This window comes from Cyprinodon tularosa, unplaced genomic scaffold, assembly GCF_016077235.1.
Source record: "Cyprinodon tularosa strain WSP-4 unplaced genomic scaffold, ASM1607723v1 ctg715, whole genome shotgun sequence".
NCBI classification, from domain to species: domain Eukaryota; kingdom Metazoa; phylum Chordata; class Actinopteri; order Cyprinodontiformes; family Cyprinodontidae; genus Cyprinodon; species Cyprinodon tularosa.
The window spans coordinates 89,789-117,487 of record NW_024039469.1 but is presented as its reverse complement, the minus strand read 5'-3'; the positions used below and the strand labels follow the sequence as shown (position 1 = coordinate 117,487).

Below are 27,699 nucleotides of genomic sequence, written 5' to 3'. Positions count from 1 at the left end.
GAACCTGAAAGCCCATTAAAACACTTAAATTCATCTCAACCAACTCGTCTCTGCATTTGGGTCCTCTACCAACACCACCAAATCGTGACACTAGGGCTTATCTTGCTTTTTTCTTTTCCTACCAGTGACTTTTTTATTTGGATGCTGATATTGAACGTCTTAATTAGCAATATGTAACTTAATGCAGAGGTAAAAAATGTGTGTGGATTAGCTCACTTCAAAATTTGTCAAGTCTCCAAACTGCATACGGTACTTGAGGCCCGGTGCACATTACAGCAATCCATCACAAAGGGACAATTTTTCAACGTCTGCACAAAACACTATTCAAAACTTTTTATTGTAATGTCTCTGTCACTCCATTAGTTGGCAGTGTGTTCTTGGAAACACAACAAGATGCACATGCTTACCAACACACATTTTTCTGTCTACATTAGAGTCGAGACTGGGAGTTTTTACAATGTTTTCAGATTAAAAAAAAGTGCTGTTGTGGTGCACAAAAAGTGTGGAAACACAAACTGACTTTCTTTTTTAACCAGAACGTTGTGGTGTTCAGAGAGTATTAAGTTGCTAGAGCTTTCTCATATCATTTAAATAGTGTTAGTTTAAATGCAACATTTCAGAAGATTAGTGGTAAAACATTAATACGTGTATGTTATGCACTTCGATCTCGCTTTTTTTCAGAATGACATTGCTAAAAGGCAAAAAAAAGAAATTAAAAATTAAAATGCAGCTTATGGCATTATTTCAAACATAGCTTAGAATCTTACAATACCTGTTCTGCAGTGTTTCAAAACTGTATTTAGGTATACACTTCCATATGCAAACTAGGTGGTCTGGCTTCCAATGGAACTTTAGTCTATTTTTCAACTTTATCTGCTGATCTTTTATAAACATTCCTCCACGTTGGTGATAATGTAACTCTGTTCCAACAGGGAAGCAGCACAATTTCAACAAATATGATGATGACTTCATCACTGATTTGAACACCCCGTACGACTATGAATCCATCATGCACTACAGGCCGTTTTCCTTTAACAAGAATGAAAGTGTCCCCACAATTACAACCTCCATACCATACTTCAATGATGTCATTGGTCAGCGGCTGGACTTCAGTGAAGTAGACATCACCAGGCTGAACCGCATGTATGACTGTGGTGGGTATTCCTACTAGATGCCGTATTAAAGATATGCTGATGTTTATTGTTCGTCAAAGATCTGTACCAGTTTTTCACAATGCTTGGATTCTCTCCGTTGTTATATCTGTGTAATTTGAAGCTGCAAAGACACCACAGAAATATTTATAGATTGGAGAACAAATGTTTGATCATCTAAAATGTTCATTTAGAATAAATGTCCTTTTGTTATATTTAATTTGGATAAAAATGACCAAAATTTTTTTTTATTTCTGCTTTTTAATATCTAGCGATTGACTGTAATTTATTTTCTAAATCCTTCCTTGCAAAGGGAATACACTGCTGTCATTCTGTTTCAAAACTTACCAGTCTTGTCGATATATTTGGTAAATATATAATGCTCTAAATATCATAAAATAAAATGAAAACCTACATAGAAAAAAATATGATAGACGATGCACCCCATTTTATACAACTGCATCTTATTTTATTCCTCTTAACCCTTGCCTGACCATCTTGGGCTGATAGTTTAAGGGTCTATCCACTGTTCCTGAGGTTCTTCAAGATATAGATTTAAAAAAAAATCAGAATCATTTATAAAATTTGTCATCCCGTGTTCAGGATGCTGAGGTGAGAAAACTAGTGCTGACATAGGCTGCAAAGTTTTAAAACTTGGATCACATTGCCTGCTGATGGTTTGTTCCCCAACGTGGGGAAGGGATCTCTGAGGTGTCACTAAAATATATAATGAAACAAGTAAAGGTGAATGTCCCTTAAAAATTAATAAATGTACCATGAAATAAGCAGATTTAACATTTAATAAATTATTTATAATCAGTCATATTATCAATATTATAATTAATTTACCATTAGACTATTTAAATGCTATTAAATACTTAAAACACATTTTAAATTATGAATTAAATAATAAATTCCTTTAAAAAAAGAGAGTTAAAAATATATAATTGCTTAACTTTATATCTATAAATATATATAGAATGAAGTAATTGTATGTATTTTTTATGGGGTTCCAGCCTTAATAAGATTGTATTTTGTTTTATATCAATCATGTTTCAGCTGAATCACATACTCTCTTGGATCAGTGCTCCTTTGAGCTCATAAACATCTGTGGAATGATCCAGAATGAGGATGACAACGCAGACTGGGTCCAGACGCTGAGCAGTCCAAGTGATGAAGATCATACCCTAGTGGGACGCTGTAGAGGTGCTACACAGGTTTTATAATCATAAAAAGCATATAACTGAATATTAAAACTAAGAAAAAAAACACATAAAATACAATTTTCACTTGATAAGGAATAATCTATTTCAGATTCAGGCTACTTTATGAAGTTTGATGCATCTTCCGGTGCAGCAGGCAACACTGCCCTGCTGGAGTCCCGTATCCTCTATCCAAAGAGAAAAGAACAGTGTCTCCAGTTTTTCTACAAGATGACCGGGGCAGCTGGGGACAAACTGTTGGTATGGGTCAGAAGTGATGATGGGACAGGGGCTGTGAACACCTTAACAAAAATTCACACCATTACAGGTATACCACACTTGAGTCCTGAGCTCGGTCAAATCAGTGTGTGTGTGACTAGATGAATGACTGAATGTAGTGTAAAGCGCTTTGGTTAAGTCTCCTGACTTGAAAAAGTGCTGTATAAGTACAGGCCATTTACCATTTACCAATTAGGAAGGTCAATAACAAATAACTGAGTTTAGAATATGCCTGGAAAAACTAACCATTACTTCAATAACTTGTTTCTCAGGTGAAGGTGATGATGCCTGGAAAGTAGCTTATGTGAATCTTAAGATGACCCATAAGTTCCGTTACATCTTCCAAGGAACCAGAGGATCAACAAGCTCCACAGGCGCCATCTTAATCGATGACATCACTCTCACTGAGACTGTCTGTCCCAGTCTTGTTTGGCAAATCCCCAACTTTTCAAAAGTTCTTGCTACAACACCCCTCGGCACTGCTGTAAAAAGCAAATGTGTTTATAACTCTGAGGGCTACTCTTTTGGAGTCAGTCTTTACCCTAATGGAAGACATAGTTCATACCCAGACTATGTTGGTGTTTGCGTGCATCTCTGCAGTGGAGAAAATGATGGAGTGATGCAATGGCCTGCTGAAAACAGGCAGGCCACAGTTGTAGCTCTAGACCAGCACCCAGATGTTACTCTGAGGATGTCGTCTACAAGAAGCTTCACTACAGGTAGGCAGAGGATTGACAATTTTATGGTACAACTTCAACTGCTAGATTCGCTTATGCGATAGGTCCATGAGATTTGTTGATTTAATTACAGATAAAACAAAAAAGTGGAATATGATATGACAATCTGAATTCATGCTATTTATAGAGGGTAACTAAAAACCATAAAAGTTTCCAAGCTGAAAGAAACTTAATTAAATCAGTAAAAACTCAAATTACTGAGATTACTTTATCGATTTGGTTGTGTTCCATGTTTAAACAAACAAACAAATAAATAAATAAATGCATCATGATTAAGGATAACATTGTTAGCTAAAATTGTCATAAGTGCCATTAACTGGTCTCAGAGTTAAGAAGTTCAGCTAACTAACGAGCAGGTAATACTTCAGCATTGGTGTTTTTTTCCAAAATTAGCCATGCATGGATACAAATTTAAATGTCCAGTATTAAGTTTTTTCAAACATTTAAAAGTCTCCTATACACAAGTATATGATGTAATAATTCCTTTAGAACTTTGTGGGTATTCCAAAAATAAAAGAAGAATATTAAAACAATCTACTGGACTTTGTTTCCAATTTTGAAGATGTTTTGCTTTCCATCCAGGAAGCTTTTTCAATTCAAAATGTCAGGAATAGCGTTGAGTTTGAGGTTTTATACAGTAGCCCAACAAAACCTTGTGTTTGTTTAGAAAAAACGCTATTCCTAAGTATTAACTAAGTGCAATTCCTTTGAAAATGTTAAGGTAGGATTTATTACCGAAATAATTTTGTTAATTTTATTCAGACTATTATGCTTGATGAAACTGTGATCATAGAACTTAACTTCGACCATGTTTAGGTGATGCCGATCTTGAAAACAATTTCAATGTTCACACAGAAAATCCATATTGTTTGTTTCTGACAAATTCTGCAATAGTAAGTTGGGTCAAACTTCAATCTTTTTCATTTAGGACCTTTTCTAAGGTTGTAACCTGCATCTGTTGCAAAGCAAAAATTGCAGAAAAAATAATAAACACTCAGGGAAAGAATCTTGTTGTCATTTTTAATGTTTAAATAACTGACCAAATGCCTCGATATGCATAACATTCAGGGAAAGAGATGATCAACTACATCCCTTACCATGGGCTCTATTTTAAACTACTGTGCAGCCCTATGCTGATTAACAGAAACTGCATGGTTGTTTGTTGAATGACAAGTTCAAGATCTGCTAGGAAATTTTGGGCTTCAAAATCATATCTTATCATATCTTATCATATCTCTTAGCTATTGGACTCTTATTTGCAACCTTCACAGTAAAATATGTCTTTTATGTCTGGTAAAATGGATACAATATAATATAATTTGACTTCACAAAACCAAAATAAAATAATAGATACCTAATTTTTATTGCCAGATTATAAAAAATATTAAATATATTAAAAAAAATTAAATTGACTCACACTGCTTGTTCAAGAGACTTCAGCTAAAAAAAAAAAAAATTATATTCTCTGATTTATACTGGTTTGCTTTTATATTCCACAGCTCTGTAATGCATTTTTTATGGAAATTTAGGTTCAAAAGGTTTATCAGTTGTTATGGCAATAATTTCACTTATTGGCCAGCATCACCTTTTTCAAAGGAATTTCTGGACAGATATGACTAAAGTATGAGGTTTTCTGTGCAATCCAAGCTTGATTTCTGTCTTTACCAATTTTCACCTTAGATAATAATACCAGATTTGGCAAGCCGACTACCGCGTCTGGAGCAGTTTGGGACGAGAGTTGCCAGTGCTTCCGAAGTGTGGACTATGGATGGAGCACATTTATTTCTCACAGCCACCTCCAGCGGAGGAACTTTCTCAAGAATGATGATCTTATTATAACTGCTGACTTCAATGGTAATGGGTTAAAACCACACATTCCAAGGTGTATATGTTTTGAACATAAAATCTTAAACCTACTTTTAACTCTCACATCTCCAGATTTGACCCACCTGATTAAGACTGAGGTACCGGTAGAACGTTCAGCTCAACCCAAAGACCTTTCAGATCCAGTGCAAGGGGAAGAAATCAGACAGGAACCCTCAAAGCAGAGGGAGGCAGCTATGGTTTAAACTAAGGCATGTGTGTGGAGGCTGCTGGAAAAGCCTTGTTAAGGTTTGTGTGTTTTCTACTCGGAAAAATAAAAATATCAGACTGTGATTGGTATTTGTATTAAGTATTATTTAAACTAATACTCTACATAAAAGTTTTTTTTTTTAAATCATTTTATGGAGGCTTAGGAGAAAAAAAGAGAATAAATCCCAAGTATTCTGCTGCTGCAGTCAATACCAGTTTATATTTTATTTCAAATGGAGCATCTATTACACTATGATGCAATGATTTTAGCTTGAAACTTTAGATAACTTTCGGAATTCCTTGAAAATAAGCCCAAAACAGAGATCAGGCTAGAACCCTGTGATTCAGAGATCAAACAAGATGCTTTCAGGTGGAAGACCTGAAGAGATCCAGATCTTACAAGGAGTCCTGGTTGGGTGACCTGAGTATTTGATGAAGCACCAGAGGATAATTATGAGGATGCAGGAACTTAAATATTAGAATTTGGTTAGTATGCCATTTAGGCCATAGTGGCATTATATCAAATATGTTTTAATAATGAGAATAAAGACATTTTGATTGTGAGAGTAGACAGACAGCAAGTCCACCGTCCTTACTTTTTACTTGTGGACAGACCATTAAGAATTGACTCAGAGGATCAGGGAAAATTGGCAATAATTGAAGATACCCTGTGAATTGGTCTGATCTCAACCCCTACAAAGAAATACAAGAACTTTCCCTCTCGACCCCACGAGAGAACCTGGAAACTGAAGCTTGAAAGGTCAGGCTGATATTGGCTCAATGGAGGCTGTTGGCTTTTGTTAATGATTGTTTTTGTTAACTGCAATGAATACAATGAAACGAATCATCTTTAAGGAGCCAAAGTTGTTGAAGAAGCCGCGATCTGAAGGGAAATGAGAATGAACAATGCTATACGATACAAAAACTAAAATCTAATTTTATAGGTTTTGATTAAATATCAGCTGGAGTTGGCAAAAAATGGCAAAACAACCTCAGAAACAGATACAGCAGGGTTACAGGAAGTAAAAAGCTGACAGCACACAGTGGTAGACAGATCCTAAAATAAAACAGAAAGTAAAAAAGGCCAGTACAAATATATAAACTACAGAGATGTATCAGAAGAAATGCAAAAGCAGAATCCTGCAGTCAAATTTAGATCATAAAAACATCGCTGTCTCCCTCTCTCTCTTTATCTCTCGCTGAGAGACATTAACATTATAACCATTAACCAAACTTATTAACTACACAACTTTTGAACAAAACAGAAAACACATGATGCACCAGTGGTCCCATATCCAGTATGTCAGTGATCTCCAGCCAAGGTCCTCCAGAGCTACTCTCCTGCAGCTTTAAGCAGTATCCCTGCTTAACCCTTTAAAGCCTAGACCATTAAATAATTGTTTTAGAGTTGTCATTGAACTTCCTGACAAATGAGGCTTACATTAATTTTAAAACATTGGGCATATCTTTGGGCGTTTTTTTGTTCACTACATATGTCTGATTGTGTGAATGAGGGTTTTCGAGAACAAAAAATATTTAACTCATGATGTGGAGGTCTCAACAGCTCATGTATCAAATATGATATACTTGGCTTTCAGCTCACCATGACCTGAGGGTCAGAGCAAGACTGGATCTAAAAGGCAACACTGGCTTTTAAGAACCAGCGTTATATAAGCCACCTTAATTGGATAAAAGAAATGTTATTCTGTCTATACCTTTTTTGTCTACATGATTATTTTACTGCGTCATAGAAACAGCGCCTTTTTGTTTCTCTGTGCCACAACTATTTGTTTGTTGCTCTTGCCAACCGTGTTACACAAGGCTGTACTCTAATTTCCATAGAGTGCACTTATTTGGTCTCTGCATTTCAAGGAGGGAAACCAGAAGGGGAACAAAGATGAACAAAAACTCAGATGCCTTATCTCTTTTTCAGGTGTTCACCATCTACTCCGCTGTGATTTATCCTCCTATCTCTAATGTGGTGTAGCAGAAGCAGTATTTCTAATGCTGTCCATTGGAAGACCTCACACCAACCCATTTTAGAGGATTTACAAGTTTTCCTTCCTTATTCAAAAGATAAAAGAAATACACTTTGTTTTTTTTCTTCCAATTCTATTGTAAAATAACTGCATGCCACAATTTAAACACAATAAAAGTGTATGACAGAGCTTTCATTTCTAAATTAATCTTTATTTCACTACAATGTCTAATAAATACAGACATATACAAGCATTGTATACAGCTTACACCTCTTCTCAAACTATGTGAGTTAACATTTTTATCATTAAAGGACCACAAACAGAAATGATTTGATAAATGATTAATTGTTCTATATACAGTGGCTTGGAACAGAAAGTAAATCTGCTTAGTTGCTGTTTGTATTTTAAATCCTCTACTTACAGCTAAATAATCATGTTTTGCTATTTGCTTTATTTTTCAAAAAATATAATAAGGAAAATCTATATATATATCTGCCCTACCCTCGACAATGTTGGTGATTTATGTCTGACAATGACAAAAATAGAATGTATGTCTACCATATATTTTTGTAAATTCAATCACCTCACTGCTACTCAAATATCAGTCTTCTACTTGATAAGCTTTCGATTATATTTAATGTTTTTGTTAGATCAATCAGCTACACATATGTATCAGTCCGAGGACCAAAAGCAGAATGCAAACTTCTTGCCTCCTGGGATGCCAGGGAAGCTTCAGACATCAGCGCTGCTCTCTCTGCCTCCACAGTCTGTAACACACAGATTAAAGCATTTAGTGGGAATACTGAAGAGTTACTGTAACCTTTAAAAGCTCAAAGGTTTCATTTTGTTGCAACACAATGGGAATCATTAACTGAGTTCTTTAATTAAATGATAAGTGCGTAATGCCTTTGTTCTCAAGGATATGGTACGAATACGGACCGCTATGTGATTCTAAGGCAGGGGTCAGAAAATTGTGGCTCCACTGTTTTTTTTTCTTCCTTTATGGCGTTGCAGTGAATTTCCAGAACTACAGTCAGTAAAAGTAGCAATCTATTTTCTATAATCTTCTCATTAGGTTAAGAACATTTTTTTTTGTTCATATAACTGTCCAAACTAATCAACATCTTACAGAAATTAATTTATTCATCCTCTTTTTGCAAAAGTTGAATTCAATTCAGTTTATTTCTATAGCGCCAATTCACAACACATGTCATCTCAAGGCACTTTACAGTTCACCAGATCGTACAGTCAGATTGATTCAAAGTTTTCTATCTAAGGAAAACCAGTTGATTGCATTGACTCATTGACTCAAATACAATCCCTCACACTAAGCATGCTTGTAGCAACAGTGGAGAGGAAAAACTCCCTTTTAACAGGAAGAAACCTCCAGCAGAACCAGGCTCAGTGTGAGCGGCCATCTGCCGAGGCCGACTGGGGTTCAAGGAGACAGAAGCAGAGATACAAAAAGCAGTTGTAAGTGGCGGGCCCATCCAGGAAACACACAGCCAGGCAGATGAGCTCCGAACCAACTCCCATGTCAGAGATGAAGTTTAGTTTTCCCATTATTTTTAAGCCTTAAAATTAAAATAAAATTCAGGTTTTACCTATTGTAGATGTTTGTAGTTAATCATAAGTTTTAATGTTACAAAGGCAATTTCACATTAAGGCTCTTTGGTTGGTACAGGTTGCATAATTATGTTTTAAATTTATGTAAAACATGACATGGTCAAGTAATTCCTACTTGATAACTCAAAATATTAAGTCCAAGATTATTTTGTTGAATTAAACTAGTGTTATTTTCCCTAAAAAGGCTTTCAAATTGAATATGTGTTACAGAAGTTCTATTATAAGTTAAGTCTTTGATAATTAGCAAAAGTAGGAGCCCAGCACACTGCATCCCAATGGAAGTTAATAGGACATTCATAACTGATCGCAGAAGAAATGGTGACCCAGTGTGACTCTTTAGGTCCAGTTATTGGAGTAAGCTAAATAAACGTTGCCCACTGTCTGCAGTTGAATCATTGACCAACTGATGGACGTTCAGCCACTGTTCCTTCTTCTGCATGCAGTAGATCCGACACAAACCAGACAAGCAAGTTAGCAATAGTAGTTTGCATCGCTTTTGCAATTATAGCCACAGTATTTCCTTAACCAAAGAACACCCATGTTCCACAGAGACTATAATATGGTCCCTCTTATAGAACTGGATAATGCAAATCAAGTTCTCTGGTAAATAGCTGTTTATGACACAGACAAAAAAAAACTCATCTAGTTTGTGCATAAACCTATGACATACTAGAAGTTTGATATTTTGAAATTTAATTATCCATTTCCATTGTGATAATAATATCTACTAGGAAGATGTCATTTGGAATTATTTTGCTTTGATTAGGAGTCAAAATAACAAGGACAATAAACATTGAGCGTTACACATTTTTTAAAGGAAGAAAAAACAACTGATGTGGTTGAACGAAGTCATTCCCAATGAGAATATAATATTAATATTTTCATCATAGATATAAAAGGACAAAATTATGGGTATGGGGGAAAAAAAAATCGATTTTACGATATATCATGATTTTTGGATCCCAATATAATATCGATCATTTAGCTTCTAATATCGATTTAAAAAATGAATTTTTTCCTTAAATCAATGGTGGGGTAATGCACTACTTTACCGCCACAAAGCCCAAACAACATGGCTACCAAAATAACTGAATGATCAGTATCTTATAATGAATATACTGCAATTGCTTTTTTTTATATCTACATTTCATTTTGATATTAGATGGGTAGTATACCACAATATATCTTGATATTACAATATTGTGATGATATTGTATTGTGACCCAACCCCCTCGCCAATACTCCCCCCTGGGACAAATGAGGTTCTGATTGGTGAATAACAGACCCAGAGTCCCTACAATATGGTGATATGGTGAAAATAAATTCTGTAAAGCTGTGTTGGGTCCATAATGTGGGGTAAGCTAGTCTAAGCAGCTTAATTTAGTCCAAGATCAAAGCGATATCCCCGGAAACCTGTACAGACAGTACAAGGAAATTGTTGTTTTGTCTCCATAATGAACCCATGACAGCTAGCTAAGAAGGGGATTTCCTAATTTACTCTCTTTTGGACCCATTGTCACCAATTCTTCTGTAAAGGAACATTTTCCCTTAACATTTACATTTAGCAACATCACTTTTCATGTCTTAGTCAACAGCAGAACATGTATGTCCCTGGAAATCTTACCTTCATCACTTGTCTTTTGTGTAGGTTGTAGCTGAACTATTGGTAAATTTCTTGATGCTATCAGTGTCCCGCCCAGTTTTTGCCTAAAAAAGGATGCAAAAGCAAAATTTATTTTTCTGGGAGTTTCTTTCATTTTATGGTTCAGTGTCTAAGCTAAAGGACTTACCATTACAATCTTAACAAGTTCCTGCCTGACCTGGAGATAAAAAAAAAAACACTAAATCAACCTCTTTCCATACTGGCCACATGGTAAAACTTTATTTCATACAATTTATTTGTTGTCTCCTCTAACGCTTTATAAGGATTCTCTAAATGCACAAAATACAGTAGTAGTATGTAGTATGTGTTAAAAAGACAAGCATACCTTCTGCTCAGCCAGACCTGTTAGCAGAATGAAAAGGCCCTGCATGAGAAAACAAAGGTTCATGAGGCTTTAAATTACAAGCAATAAAAAAGACCTATTATAGTATTGTTGCTTTCCACCAAGGCAATCTAGTGTTAGTCACAGATTTAAGCTTAGGGACCACTGATGGACATCCATTTTCAGACAATGATGACATGTTCCACTCTTAATAGACCTTTTGTAATCACAGAATTAGCTCTCTCCCTTATTTTCCTTCCTAAAATGTCAAAACTTTCCGTCTAGAACCAGGGTCTAAATTTTGTTGGTTTAATCACTGCTTTGTTACGGATACTCTAAAACCCAGCTTCAATGTTTTTTATATTGTCTAAAAACCAATTTGAAAAAGGTTCAACAACCTTGTTGACTCCAGGTGCACATTCTTTATCTGTGACACAGTTTAATAACCTTTTAAAACGAAGCCTTTCCCTTTAATGGTAGGGGCTTTCATCACGTCTCATCTTGACTTTATAATCTTTGTCCCATCTAACTTGCAAAAGTTCTCCAAAACTACCAGGTTATGAAGACATCTGACTGACAGCCCTCTGTGTGTGAGTCTACAGAATTCCTATTATATTTTGGTCAGGCATTTCAAAACGTCAGTTTTGGATATTTTATTGTAAATTCAGATGTAAATCAAAAGAGGAAATCCTTCAGCTATCTAGAACAGAAGATTTTGGGCCTATGCTGACAACAAAACTTTGTTTATGATCTCATCTACCTTTTTTTGGATGTGTATAGAGCAATTTGGTGCCATATTACGCCTTTGAATTTGTGGTTCTACTTTGGTTCCTGCTAGACCCAAACAGATTTTATCATAAGGTTTATGTAGATTTTAAAAAGGCTGACATGGTGTAATTGCAATAAAATCTGTTCAATAACTTTACTTGTCAGTCGAGACATGTGGAAATTACAGCAGATTAATGTCCCACGGTTGCATCACTTTCGGTGTTGCTACATGTTGCCTTGCAGCTCATCTTTCTACTGACTGATAAAAATCATTTTAAGGTTGTTTTTATCTTCGATGGCTATTAATAAAGCCTAAAATTATATATATGATAAAATAAAGAAAATAATAACAACAAAGGATGTAGTGGTTTAAGGATGCAAAGCCTTTTATTTCAGCTGGGATGCAAAATATTTAAGAATTATTAATCAAGGTCCTTTTTATCCAACTTACTGAAACACCTGAATTCTCATCAGGGAAGTTTGCATTTATGAGAGCCACTGAATATTGAGTTCATGCAAAAGCTTTTTTCAAGATGTTGGAATTGGGCTCTAAATAATTTCAGTAGCTCAATGTTTGCTGGTTTTATTTATTTACCATCAGGTAGCACCAACATGGCTGCCATTTTATAGATTTACTAAAACAGTCCTTTGTTAGAGATGAGCTAATATTTCAAGATACACTATATTGCCAAAAGTATTTGCTCACCCATCCAAATTATTGGAATCAGGTGTTCCAATCACTTCCATGGCCACAGGTGTATAAATTCAAGCACCTAGGCATGCAGACTGTTTTTACAAACATTTGTGAAAGAATGGGTCGCTCTCAGGAGCTCAGTGAATTCCAGCGTGGAACTGTGATAGGATGCCACCTGTGCAACAAATCCAGTCGTGAAATTTCCTCGCTCCTAAATATTCCACAGTCAACTGTCAGCTGTATTATAAGAAAATGGAAGTGTTTGGGAACGACAGCAACTCAGCCACGAAGTGGTAGGCCACGTAAACTGACGGAGCGGGGTCAGCGGATGCTGACGCGCATAGTGCGAAGAGGTCGCCAACTTTCTGCAGAGTCAATCACTACAGACCTCCAAACTTCATGTGGCCTTCAGATTAGCTCAAGAACAGTGCGCAGAGAGCTTCATGGAATGGGTTTCCATGGTCGAGCAGCTGCATCCAAGCCATACATCACCAAGTGCAATGCAAAGCGTCGGATGCGGTGGTGTAAAGCACGCCGCCACTGGACTCTAGAGCAGTGGAGACGCGTTCTCTGGAGTGACGAATCGCGCTTCTCCATCTGGCAATCTGATGGACGGGTCTGGGTTTGGCGGTTGCCAGGAGAACGGTACTTGTCTGACTGCATTGTGCCAAGTGTAAAGTTTGGTGGAGGGGGGATTATGGTGTGAGGTTGTTTTTCAGGAGCTGGGCTTGGCCCCTTAGTTCCAGTGAAAGGAACTCTGAATGCTTCAGCATACCAAGACATTTTGGACAATTCCATGCTCCCAACTTTGTGGGAACAGTTTGGAGCTGGCCCCTTCCTCTTCCAACATGACTGTGCACCAGTGCACAAAGCAAGGTCCATAAAGACATGGATGACAGAGTCTGGTGTGGATGAACTTGACTGGCCTGCACAGAGTCCTGACCTCAACCCGATAGAACACCTTTGGGATGAATTAGAGCGGAGACTGAGAGCCAGGCCTTCTCGTCCAACATCAGTGTGCGACCTCACAAATGCGCTTCTGGAAGAATGGTCAAAAATTCCCATAAACACACTCCTAAACCTTGTGGACAGCCTTCCCAGAAGAGTTGAAGCTGTTCTAGCTGCAAAGGGTGGACCGACGTCATATTGAACCCTATGGATTAGGAACGGGATGTCACTTAAGCTCATATGTGAGTCAAGGCAGGTGAGCAAATACTTTTGGCAATATAGTGTATGTCTTAAATGGTTTTAGATAGCAAGGACTGGCTGCAAGTTCTGGTTATGGAGTATTTTTATTTAATCGACAAAATATAAACTTTTTAGGAATCCAGACCAGAGTACATTTATATGCACTTAAGGAATAAATGCTCCTCATTGATAATAAAGATAGTTCATATCTTAATTGGTGTATGACTACTGTTGACTTTAAATTTCCTTTTGAATTGGCATTGCTAGTCTTTGGGAATCAATTTGGGTTTTAGGTTTCGGGTGGTATCCTTATGACCTAGAAGCCCCTTTCACATCATAAATCTGTAATAAATACACATGCAGTAAACGGCCATTACCCATCACTTTCGTATCTCTATAGAGAATAAGCTCAGATCAGCGGCGTTTTGACAGTCCAACTCATTATGATCTCAGCAGCTTAATGTGATAATTATGACTAAATTACCTGGAAAGAATTGAGGATGGTGAAAATGTAGTTTACAGGCGTATGCAGGGGGCTGTCATATTCCAGGATGAGGAAAACAAAGCCAAAAATCCATGTGACCCCAAAGACAGGAGTTAGAAAGACCACCACTTTAAGAATGCTCTTGGCTGTGTCCTTGTCATCTGCTTTGCTGCTGTCTGGAACTGAAGTCTTCACCAAGGTGACAATGACAACCACCATGGAGAAGAGATTTGACAAAACAATGGTGCCTACAGGAAGAAGAAATGCATGAATGGAGCCTTCCAACAGTCGATCATACCTTAGCCAACAGCTCTTTTTATCAAAGTATTCCTGCTCAGTGTATCTGTAATACACATAGCTTGATCCCACAAGTGCCATTGGAAGAACATAGCCTACAATGCTGGAGAGGTACATGAAGACTCTTTTCCTGACCGGACTGAAAACAAAGATGAGCTGGTGGACCAGCATGACACTCAGACACAGCATCCAGCAGAACATGGCTAGATAAAACAGGTGTTTGCAGACAGTTAAACCCAAGCACATGTCTTCAGAGAGGCTGTCGGGCTCAATGGAAGCCAAGAAGCTGCAATCAGCAAGCAAGCGAAAGACGGCAATATTGACCACTGCTGTGTGACGGAAATGCGACAGGTTTGACTTTGTCACGGCCGACCAAACCAGGGACTCAACAAAAAGGAAGATCAGCAGGGAAAAAATGGATACACCTAGGCCGATATATGTGATCATTTCAAGACTTTCAGAGGACACGTTGGCGCTCTTGGCCATGAGGACAGAGAAGGCAGTGAGATGGTTGCATATACAAAGTGTTTGGTTGTCATCTGTGATGTTTGCAACACAGCCTTCACTCGACCAGTCTTTCGCATCATTGTCCCAGAAAACACATATCCGTTCTGTGGCAGATGGTTGCTCATCAGGAAAGAATATTTGGATATTTATATCTGAATCATTGCTGTCCACAAGCGTGGCTGAAAGCACAAGGCTGCTGTGGTTTTTCCCGTGTAATTTTTTGCTTTTCAATTTATTCATCAGATTCTTCACCGCCATGGTCTTCACTGTTCCATTGGTCTTGTTCATATTCACACCAACGCCAAAAATAGATATGCTGCAGTCATCATTTGAGCAGAATCTGAGCTCCAGGTTTGAACTGTTTAATCCCTCACTGTTGTTGACCTTGATTTCCTTGACCAAACCCTCCACATTAGTTAGGTACTGAGAGGACATCTCAAGAATATTTTCTTCAGGTAGGCTATCCCAGGAAGCATTCACCATATTGCTTGCTGCTTCAACTACGTCCTGGAAAGTAGTTCGAAGAAAAACAACAAAAGAAAGAGTATGATCACATGTTGAGTTATATTTATTATGTTTTACTATAGCATAAAAACTAACTGTGCTTTAATTCAGTGACAATTAGATATGACAGAAAGATATCTCTACAGTCTTTACATATCTAAGATGATTTTATCACACTGTCATAAATGTAAATCTAACTAAGTCATTTTTTTTTTCTTAAAATAAGTGTATTTTTTCTTGAATTGGGTAGGAAAGTGAGAAACTTTGCCAATTGAACAAGACAGTTTACATTTAAAATAATAAAAAAACAATAACATTGTCTCATTTCAAGTGCATATTATCTAATTATCTTATTTTAAGAGTAAAAACACTGATTTCATTGGCAGATCATCTTATTTACCTGCTCAAAATGAGGGTAAATACACTTATTTAAGAAGTGTTGACTTATTTCTAGATTGTTTTTGCAGTGGTCGTGATCGTGATGCAGTTTGCATCTATTTTAGACATATCAGATATAATGCTTGAATGCTTTCAACAATGATTAAATTCGTTCCACAGTATTTAATTGTATTAATCAACGAACAAAGCCTGATGACCTTTAACTTCCAAATACATGGGTTTCAAAAGTTCCAAATTGTGTATTGGAACACAAAAACTAAATCTACTTACATTCAACATTTCTTCTCCCAGTTCAATGTTTTTCGATGCATCTTTCATAACCCCAAAGATGTTGATGGAAGCACCAATGTCAGCTAAATCATCAACAGAACTACCAGAGCTAGCTGAAGAAGAGGTGTTCTTAATCCCTTCAAATATGGATTTAGCCACCTCTGGAGTAGCTCCGAGTCCATTCCGAAAGTTCTGCACAAAAAAATAGTAATAAAGAAGCAAAAGATGTGCAAAAAGTGCAACTGCATGAAAAAACAAAAACAAAACACATCCTCCAACATTAAGATGAAGTACCCTTGTTTTATAAATAATTCTCAGTAGTGCTCAACAGCGGGAAATAATTGGATTTTAATTGTTATATGCGTCAGCTAACACAGCATAAATCCATGCAAAGCATCTGAAAAATCTCTTTCATTAAATTGTGTCCTGCAACATTATAGCCGAACTCACTTCAGCTGCATTTGCAACTTTTCCAAGTTCCTCACTGATACACTTGGATATAACATCCTCCCACACTGCATTTTTATTACAGGTACGGCTCCTAAATCCAATCCGGCCTGCAGGACATTCTGGATTTTCCACTGTTGTTTCAAGGGGAGTTTTAGGCCAATCCACTCCATCTTCAGTTTCCAAGTCACATGATTTTTGGCCTGGAGGAAAAACAATTAAGAAGATGTGAAAATAGGAGGAATATTTAAAAACAAATATCTGGAAAGGAAATATTTTAAAGCTACACAGTTCTAAATGTTATATTACTATAAGGCAACATTTTCAAACAAATGAAATATGGAAAACCGTATTCCTTACCTTGCAATATTGAGATGTTAACGTGTTTATGTTTGATTTGATGCTCTGAGTTTTTAAAGGTGACATTCACAACATGGATTGTATTGTCCTTCCTACAATCGATATAAGCGGTGTGTTTGAATTCGGATTTGCTAGAAACTGTAAAGTAAAGATAGATTAGCATGTTATGTGATTTTAAGCCCATAATTCAGTTGTTTTTTGTTAAGAAAGTCAAAAAAAATGTTTGTTCTACCATTTTCTACAGATTTTTGTTCTCCATTTTCCTCCCATGTCAACTTATATGTTTCTTTGGTTTCTGGAATCATTGCTGTTACAGTGACTTTTGCAGGAGTCTCTGGTTTTTCTGAGCAGTCTGCAATGAGTGGACTGTATGTCATGGTGATTTCATCCGGCAGAAGAGCCACATCCAGGGCAGTGCTGGCAGTATGTCTGATTTTCCCAATGGTAAATATACACATATATGTACCTGTTGGGACACAAAGGAAAATTCTAACTCTGTTCTTTTGAACTCCCAAAGAAATGTGCTTACTGTAGATATGTCTAAAGCAAAATTCTGATAAAATTAATTGTAATTAAAAAATTTAAATAAAAACTATAAGTCAATGATAATTGAAATAAACTATACTTTTTCAGTCTCATATTTAAATGTACACTGCAAAAACAATCTAGAAATAAGAAGAAATTAAATTAAGGGTGTACTGTGTACCCTTAATTAAGGGTGTTTACCCTTAATTTAAGTAGGTAAATAAAATGATCTGCCAATGGATTAAGTATTTTTGATCTTAGAATAAGATAATTAGATAATATGCACTTGAAATAAGGCAATGCAATTGTTTTGTTTTTTATTTTAAGTGTAAATTGTCTTGTTCTATTGGCAATATGTCTCTTTTACCTCCTCAATTCAAGAACAAATACACTTATTTTAAGAAAAAATGACTTATCTAGATTTCACATTTTTCCAGCATAATGTTAGTACTTTACTCACATGGATAAGGTAAAACATGCCCGTTTGATCTTATCCACTGGAGTAAATGATTTAAAAACAGGAAATTGCTTAAAACAGATGCATGCCATATGGAGGGTGTGAAAATTGCCAGAAAATGTTTTGAAACATAGAGGAAAGGAAGAGATATTCAGCACATGGAAGGTAAAAAAAAAGGCTCTGCAGGAGATACCCGTGTTATATCATTACTTAATATATTATCACGTTATCCATCAGATTCTTAATGAGGGAGGAAGAATGGTGAGAAATGTCTTCAAAACTCTCTGAAATCTTGTACAAAGTCATGTTGGAAGAGTTGAAGTTATTATAGCTGCAGGTGGGAGGAGGGGTCATCACAATAAATACCAATACCAGTATCAGGCGGGGCCTCGATCCAGCACTAAAATGGTGGTATCGGTATCGGCGAGTACCAACAAATAGGGCCAAAAGTTTATTCAACTACTGTTACCCATTTTCAGATACAGTAGGCAATAAAAATTTCTACTGGATTCACTTTGTATTCGTCTTTTTCTTGCTTCAAAAAGGTAGGCAGCAGCTTGACAAAGCCATGATGGCAATTTTTTACATCCAAGTAGAATAATGCAATACCGCACAGCCAGCTTTCCGGCATCATATCAGGACCAAAAAAATACACATATATATAAGGAATGGGTCCATGGACAAAAAGAAGGTTTAAAGTTATCTTGTGAGGTAAAATAAAACAACAAAAAAACATACCTTCCCATGCACCCGTCACTTTTTTTAGAGTCATTTCAGAACAGGACTTGTAATCCACTGTGGGGGGACAGTTCTTTATTTCTGTTAGAAGTCCTTCTCTGACGCCAAGGTTCTGAGTCCCTTTTGTTTGGTTCCAGCTAGCACTGTCCGAGTCGTACTCAAAAGTGCAACTGAAAGTTTGATCTGACTCATATTTCACTGTAGCTGAAGGTCCTTTAATGTTTACCATTCCTATGAAAGGAATTATAGACAGAGCAATTGCTAAATTAAAGCATTTCAATATAGAGAAAACATATTTCAGCTATTTCTGCTTAACCTGAGCCATGCTGAAAGACAAAAATATCAGCGATTGATTGAAAAGCACTGATTTCATTTAGTCTTTTTGAGAAAAAAAAAAACCACAATTAACAGGTAGAATCAGCTGTAAATGGATATAATGTTCTTAAACATCACAATTTATCCAAGCAATGCAAGCTATATCATTTAACATGAAGTGATCAAGATGTTAACATGAACATGAGCATCACTGAGAGCCGTATTTATGCTTATTTACTTTTCTTAAGCCCATTTTTTTTTTTATTATCTATTTTGATTTTTCCTACCAAAATAGCCTCCAAAGATCAACAATTTTGCTGGAAATCAGGGTCCAAGCACCTAAAAACATTTCTTGTAATACAATAAATGAAACCATTCTCCAAACTCTGTGGGATGTTTTGAGGGATTTGGTTGAAAAATTAGAGTAATTCCGAGTAAAACCATAGTTAGCCACTATACAGAAATTCTTTTAAAATCAAGGTTTTAAAAACATGAAAAAAAATGTATCAAAAGATGTACTGACCTTGTGTAGAAACTAATATTGATGATGATAAACTTTCCAGAAGGTCTTGAAGCTTGGATGAGTTCACGTCAACATTGACTTTCACCTTAAATTCATTATAATCAGGAATTGTGGGATGGACGCTAGATAATTTAAGGAACAGAATAAAAAAAAACAGTTAATAAACAGGAATGTTTTTAGGAAAAATAAAAGTAATATATATAATAATGCTGTGAAGTATGGGTAGAAAATTTTGCCATTAGAAACTGAATTTGTCAAACCCTACATGAATCTATATTGACTTAATTTCCAATTAAAGGCATAAGCTTGAAAATAAATTTCACTAAATTTAACTGATTTTGTTTATTTTTTTATTTATTTGTTTGCTTTGAAAATGTGCAGTTTGTGTATTTTTACTTTCAGTTCTATACGGAGCCTCTGATGACATGGAAAAAATTTTTAATTGTCGCCAAGAAGTAGTATTTCGTGCGCACGAAGTAGTATTTCGTGGCCATGCAATAAGTATAACGTGCGCACGAAATACTACTTAGTGGCCACGCAATAAGTTTAACGTGCGAACGAAATACTTATTAATAATATTAATATAATTCCTGGACAACTGGGTAAGCAAATCGAGCGCGCCTTCTCTAAGGTCTAAGGCGTGCTCGATTTGCTTACCCAGTCGGTCTCCGCCAGTCACGTGACATTTGTTGCTAAGACGCCATTTTAGGTGGAAAAGGCGTAGTGTAAACAACCGCAGCATAGCTAAATGAAGGACTAAAGGCCCGTTTACATAGCAGCCTGTCCAAGATAAGTCATTACAGTTAACATAAGCCTGAAAACAGGGGCGGATTTATTGATATTATTAATAAGTATTTCGTGCGCACGTTAAACTTATTGCGTGGCCTCAATTAAACATTTTTTTTGACCATGTCATCAGAGGGGCTCCGTAGTTCTATAATTCAGTGTCAGTTTCAAAAATCTGGGTTGTTTTGAGTGTTAGACAACCTGGTCCTTAGGCCAGGTTTGGTTATGTTTCATTAACTGCAAGAGATTTTCATTCCATGCTATCTGAAAACTGAACCTAGTGACACATAGACTCCACTTTCTATGCTATGTGTATTGGGCATATGCTGTAACTGGAAAACTGCTGCATAAACACAACCCTCCAATTTGAAGGTTTCTGAACCATGACCTCTAGCTGTGCATTTATCCTCACCACTGTAAGCCTGTCTGTCTCTCTTAAATCTGATAAATCTGATGCCAAGGGTGTAATTTTACAGCCAACCATCTGTTTTGCCAATAGATTATACAATTAATGAACTTTAATGATAAAATCAGGAAGTACATTACCTGTTATCGATTGAACCATTCACGGCATTCATCTCCGTCAGTTTCTTCTTAATCTTTGAAAAGAAAGAATTTCATTATTACATGAGCTAATATTGGAACGGATATATCAGCTTTATTTTTAGAAGAGAGAGACATACATCTGTGACTGTGATACTAGTGGGTGCCGATACGATGATGAGAACTGTGATAATTACAAACATTGCCATTAGTTTATTCTTATATAACAATTAGAACATGTTAAATTATACATTGTACGGTATTTTAGTGTTTTTTTTTCCTCCTTTAAATAACAGATTTTTATTTTAGAAATGAATATAGATGTGCTCATTAGTATAAGAAAATACTTTATTACCATTAGTCTTGGGCACACATATGGATGTTGCCTGAGACACATTTTGTTTACATGTACTTTCGTTGCAGCAACCATAGCTGTAGCAGACCTCGTTACTCCAAGCATAGCCTGTAGAGCAGTTACAGCTGTAGTCCTCCCCAATGACTAGGCATTCTAGGAGGTGACAGAAATACAGAAAACAAAACCATGGTATTTAAATTTCAGCTGACGAACAATGTGACACCAATCTAAAAATGTTTGCTTTATTTCTCAAATCCTGTATTGCTACCATTGATATCTTAGTGAAAAATGCAATCCAACATGGCTTTTGATTTCAACCGAAAATTTAATTAGTTTTGGCCTAAATCTGCCATCAATAAAAATAACTAGGGGTTTGAATTTTTTAATCTTTAGTAACACTATACAAACCTTAGCCAATTTTTAATGTTATACACCAACAGAATGTAGTGCATAAAAGTTGGCTGAAAACAAAGCTGGGAAAACCAGGCTTTTTGGTCTACAAAAAAACACTATGAGTTTAAAAGGTAATGCTGATCACCTTCCCTTTGAAACATAATAGTGTCTGCATTATATTATGAGGTAGCTTTTGTTTTTTTAGTAAATGCCAATGCAGTATAGATAGTCATTCCTTGCTAATGTTCTGCTACACTGAATGTTTGCATTTTCAGAGAATGTCTGTAAAAAGTATTAGCATATTTGCAATCGGTCTTTGTCAGACACGTGACTGACACGCCCCCTAGCGCCATTTTTGTGGTGAGCGGAAGAAAAACAAAACAGCAGAAAACAAGAGGAGAGCGCTGCCAGCAGTGAGGATTATCAGTTAAATGGAAAAGAACAAGAAAACTGAACGGATACCCTACCCAGACAAACTTTCTAAAGCTGCTAGGGAACGATATTATATATTATTATTATAGTGACAAGGCAGATGTTGTGGGCAGTTGCACAGATAGCTGCAGTTATTAGAGCAGTTTGTGCTGCTCATCAGGCTGAACGAAAAAACTTGTCATAATTTTTGCACATTGATAAGTTGCACACTGTATTTGCTGTTCACTTTATCCAGGCCTGTTTTCACTGGGATCTGCAGTCTTCTTCACAGATATCACCCGTTAGGTAATATCTCTACAGAAGACCACAGACCACAGTGAAAACAAGTCCTGGGAAAATGAAAATCTTCTAATTTAATCTAAAGAGCAATCGGCTATATACGAGGGAGGAAGACAAAGTAAAACATTTGAAGCCCTGCACTGTTCTGCATTATTTATGTATTTGAGATTTTGTATTGCATTTTCATAAATTCTCTGCTTGATTGAAAAGATAATAACAACACTTGTTTCAAATTTCAAATCCACTCTTTATTGTACACACATTTTTACAACCTCAGAAACATTGTTAATATTTGAAGTGATGGTGAAACTTATATTTGTTTTGCTGTTATTTTTCAAAAGTAACTTTAAAAAAAGCAAAATTCTATTTGTGTGAAAAGAAGAATAAAAAAAGAAGAATAAAGTTGAAACAGTACTTGATCTTGCATTCATTTATTAGCTGGTTTCTCTGTGAAAATTTCAAAACAGTCACTAATCACTGTGACTCTACAGTATGTCCAAAGGCCTCCACAAACTGATGAGGCATAATTTTGTGCAAGGTGTCTCTATCTGGCCACACAATTGCACAATAGATTTGCATATAAAAATTACAGCATTTCATTGAATGTTCTGTACACTGTCTTTGGTGAAACACAGAAGAGATAAGCAAGGTGTTGTGAGGGCAGATCCAATATCAGACGCATGAAGGTTAACAGAAGCATTTGAAATGGACTGAGAATTTTATTTTGAGCAGACATGAGAGGCCATAAAACAACAAAGCCATAAAGGTTGCCAAGTTTGGTAGACCCGTATAGTACTTGACTTTTTCATTACTGTCTCCAAAGAAGCAATCAGAGATCTGTAGCTCATCAAGTTCACGCCGCAGCTCTCTGTTTTCTTCCAAAAGACGGTTCATCTCTGCACACCTGAGCACACACAGGTTACATTCTGTCTGTCCTTCCTGTCCTTTCATCAGCCTGATGGAGCCCCGTTTCAGTTGCTTGCAGGGCATTCTTTTTCAGCTGTTCCCGATAACCACGTCTTAAAGAGCGGTCTGTGTCTGTTGGTCTGATGTCAGTGTGGCCCAGATGCAGGGATGGAGCCCAGTCTGGGTCAGTCTCCATCATCTCATATGCGGGTTGACCTGCAAAGTAGATGAAAGGTTGAGTGTTTTACACATCTATTCAAAACACTATATAAAGCACCTAAATAACAGAGCCCATTAGATTAGATGAGTTATAAAATAAGATATGCTTATGTTTCCCACAGTGGGGAAATTTGCTATACCAAAACAGCACAAGTACATCGGACTAGTAAGGCCAGAGGTAAATAAATAAACTGAAAAGCTTACAGGACGAACAAAGGATTATAATAAATAAACTTAAGTAGATTGCACAGGATGAATAAATGCAGTGAGTTGGCTGATGAGTGGGTATGTACAGTGTTTTTATATGTACAGTGTTTTTATATGTACACTGTATTTATATATATTTATTCATAAAAAAATATATTTGTATTGCAGATTGTGTAAATGATTATATACAGAGAATGCATTATTTATTAAATTTTAGCGGTCTAAAAAAGAAATAAAACAAACATCACTTTCCGCTTCTCTTCCACAGCATGTTTTAGTAGGTTTACATGAACTCCTGCAACTTTATAAGCAAACCATTTCAGCGTGTTGATTTCTATTAGTGTATATTTATAAGGACTTACCTTTGTGAAAATGCCGAGAGCAAACACGAACATGAGGAGATATTTTATGAAACGTGATGTCTTTCCTTCTTACAGCAGCGACCCATGCAGCCCGACGCCTCTTTGTTAAGTCCTCTGTCTGCGGTCCGTATTTTTTTTCCAAGTGGGGAATACGAAAAACCGTACGGCCCCATCTGCTGTTTTCTGTTTAGAATTACTATTTCATCCTTTGACGCAGCACCAGTGTCCCATTATTTCCAAAGAAGCAACTAGAACACCTCTACTCTCTGTTAGTTTTCTTTTGTTTGTTGCTGCTGTCTCTTCACCACAGAAATGGCGCTAACTACCCTAAATGAATTGCGCTTTTGCGGAAGTGACATACACTGTCACAGACCGATAGCATATGCTTCTGCCCATTATAGAAAATACGTAGTAAAAAGGGTGCCCAAAATGAGGCAATTAGCAGAACTTGAATAAATTTTTATGTATCCATTGTCTGCAATTCCAGTCCTAAGTCATACAGGTTGGAGCTGCTGGCTCTAGAGATACCCAGATCCTGAGGCATCCAACCATAGAAGGGGGACAGAATCTGATTGGTAAGTTAGTTTTAATAATTTAGATATTTAGCCCCACTCCATTCACACATTCTTTCAAATCCATTTAATTCACAGGCTTTTTATAAAAAAAATTTATTTTTGGTATTCCTTTTTTTTCACTTGTTTGTCAAAAAAGATGAGTGACCTTTAACTCGTTCTCTTTTGTAATAAAGGACTTTAAAATGTCTTCCACACCCAGAATCAAAAAGCAAACTCTCCAAAACACAAAAATCTTAGGTACCTTTTCCTGAAAATTCATTTTTTTTTTCATAAAAAGGATTAATAGGATTGACCAACTCCAGTCATTAAGAGATGTATCCTTGTTTAAACACTGCTGAATCAAATGAATGGTTCACTTTACAACCTCTGTAAAACATGGTAACGTACTTATGACATAATTAAGGTTCTATTCAGCTGTGTTGGAGCCAGAAACATAAAGGTCTCCACATCTTAAGGATGTTTTTTTTTGCCATTCCTGCATTAAGCTATCGCATACCTAAATAACTTTCCAACAGGTAGAAACAGATAAAAAATACTTTTTTATTTAATTGATTTTTGTGTTCTGCAAGTTTGGAGACCACACTAGTGATACTAAAGCAACTTAAGACTGAAAGTATTGTTTAGAAAGAATACCTGCAACCAGTTCGCTGCTGATTATCACAGTGTTTGCTGTAATAGTTGTGTCTTTGCTCCAACTTGCCAGGATGTTTTCAGAGCTCAGTGTGACGTTGCTCTCCACCATTACTTCAGCGACGTAAATGTCTTTAGCACAGGGGCAATTTCAGAGGGAAAAACAGAACAAAAGCAAAGATTTAGTTTGCCATCTTTAATAAAATGACTGACTGTGGATGAAAGGAATCAGTTATTGATTAAACCAAAGGATACAGGTGCTGAGTTACAGTAGAGCAGAAAAATGTGCTGTCAGCAATCTCACCTTGTGAAATAACCTGCGAAGGCAAAAACAAGGAAATGCCAAAAATGGGTCTCAGAGCGTCAAATATTTTATTGAATCAAATCTTGTTTTTCTTATATGTTCTTTACATTTTCTTATGAGCAAATAATGCAGGCTGTACAGTTATATTAAAGTAGAGAAGGGATATCTCTACCTGATACATGCCCAGGATTACCACCACGAACAGAAACTGTTTGGTCCACATTGTCCCTCTGGTAGGATAATACAGACGACATAGAAGAATATTTGTTAAATGAGATCTCTATATGTTCTGTCAAACTCATTTGGTGGGGGATCACAAATATAACAACCAAATTCACCTTAAATATGATAATAATTCGTTTAAAAAAATAACTTTGAATAAGATCTTTAGTTTTAGTAATAGTAGGTGGCTGTAACGGGTATTGAGTCATTAATGCATGTGGGAACTTTCCATTTAAAGTTAAATTCAGACTTGAACCGGTCTAATAAATAATACTTTTACTTCACAACCACAGCCAGAAGAGCCAGTAAAACCAAACTAACAAGTTAATGCGAAATAAAAAAAAAAAAGGTTAATGCTGGCCCTTTTGTAAAGGCATTGAACTAAATGCATAAAAGTATTAACGTGAATAAATCATATATTTCTCTCTACTCTTTAACCTGCCAGGGATAATATGCATATAAATGTCCTTAAAATTCCCCCAAAACAAACAAGCAACAGAACAAAAGGAAAGTTGTATTTATTCTCCAATACTGACATGCTTAGTAATACATATATGTATGGTGAGGCATAAAAAATGGATTGTTTTAACTTATTTATACATACATTCAATTATACATATATTTACATATTTTTGTTTATACAACAGTAGAGTCAAAATAGTCCTAAATATGTGAAATAATCGTTCTTCTGCTGCTATTTAAAATCAATGGAAAAATATATATGCTTGCTAATGTTGTTTAAAAATACATAGATATATAGATAGATAAATATATTACTGTTGCATTTTGAATTATTAAAAAAAAAAGTTGGAAAGAAGACTAAGACTTTTTGTGACCTGGTATTTCACTTTATAACTCATGATTTAACCATTTAGCGCTACACTGGTAAGGTCAAATCAGCATTCTCTATTACGGCTTAGTAAGTCAAACTGAATAACCCCAAACGGTTATCCTCTTCAGAACAATGCCATTATCCTGGTTTATTTAAGCTTCTACTATATTTCCTGGTCTGTATTTACCAGTTTTATAGACTGTACTTTTTTTATTCATTTCATAAACCCTCTCATTTATTTTTCTGCTGAAGCTGCTTGGCTCGTATTTTCCTAGGCAAACACGTTTGCATTACTTTGCATCTTGTCTATGAATGTAAACAAGTCGGTGTTTTTTTACTGCTTCTGGTACAGGGAACTGCTAACTCCTGCCCACAGAGGCAGCTGTAAAAAAAAAACCCTACATGAAGAAGCCTGTAAATAGCTCATTCTTTAGCCACAATATTTTACTGTTGGATGATGACAGTCCCTGCTATTGGTCATTGTTCCACAGCTGATTTATGAAACAGGACTGAGGCTACTGGTTATAGTTTTTGTGTAACATCAGTACTTCTATTACAAAAAAAAAACAAAAATCAAACAAACAAACAAACAAAAACAAAAAACACAAGTTAAATTGAATTAAATAAATGTACACTGCTGGGATAAAGTAGGTTGTTCTATAAACTTATCCACTAAGTCACTATAGCAGATTTCTCAATAAAATCCTGCAGAGTGCATCTATTATATTTGAAGTAGATGTCCACCTCTATATTATTTAAATAAAAGTAATAGCTTTGAGGTTTAAAGAGATACTGGAAATATAATACAATTCTAAAAAAAAACTTCAACATAGGCTGCCTTTATTTGTGTAACTTCATCCAGTGAAAAGTAAAATTTACAAATATAAAACTGAGCTCATTTTAACAGATTAAAATCCTTACAGAGATGTTAAACAATGTTAAGATATCCAAAATAAAGTAATGAATCCATTAAAAACAGCTCTTACCTCTGTTTGCTCTGACCAGCACTCAGAAAAAAAAAAGTTTTTAAAGTATTTGCTTTGCTGCAACTAGCTAACCAAGTAAGAATGTAGTTCCATATCTACCAACAGCCGATCAGCAATCAGAAATAAGTGTTCACATTCGTCTGCAGCACTGGCTTATGCT

At 36.0% G+C, this 27,699-nt stretch overlaps 2 protein-coding genes across 2 annotated transcripts in view; one reads left to right on the top strand and one right to left on the bottom strand.

Moving 5' to 3' along the window:
- Positions 1-7,611, top strand: part of mep1a.2 (meprin A, alpha (PABA peptide hydrolase), tandem duplicate 2) — a 13,438-nt gene extending 5,827 nt beyond the window's left edge. The window contains exons 8-14 of the mRNA XM_038269007.1: positions 933-1,154; positions 2,211-2,357; positions 2,466-2,681; positions 2,905-3,351; positions 5,050-5,223; positions 5,308-5,481; positions 7,376-7,611. Of these exons, the coding sequence (XP_038124935.1) occupies positions 933-1,154; positions 2,211-2,357; positions 2,466-2,681; positions 2,905-3,351; positions 5,050-5,223; positions 5,308-5,438 (1,337 nt within the window). The 3' untranslated portion in view covers positions 5,439-5,481; positions 7,376-7,611. The remainder of the gene's footprint in view (positions 1-932; positions 1,155-2,210; positions 2,358-2,465; positions 2,682-2,904; positions 3,352-5,049; positions 5,224-5,307; positions 5,482-7,375) is intronic.
- On the bottom strand, positions 7,612-27,699 carry adgrf3b (adhesion G protein-coupled receptor F3b). Its single transcript, XM_038269004.1, has 18 exons — positions 27,540-27,699; positions 25,672-25,729; positions 25,500-25,512; positions 25,199-25,327; positions 21,193-21,345; positions 20,978-21,021; positions 20,841-20,893; positions 19,509-19,630; positions 18,671-18,901; positions 17,193-17,416; positions 16,951-17,119; positions 16,594-16,793; positions 16,144-16,335; positions 14,167-15,477; positions 11,036-11,074; positions 10,838-10,867; positions 10,672-10,754; positions 7,612-8,188 (listed from the first exon to the last, which is right to left on the bottom strand). The coding sequence occupies exons 2-17, from the start codon at positions 25,720-25,722 to the stop codon at positions 10,677-10,679; spliced, it is 3,039 nt and encodes a 1,012-aa protein (XP_038124932.1). The 5' UTR covers positions 25,723-25,729; positions 27,540-27,699; the 3' UTR covers positions 7,612-8,188; positions 10,672-10,676.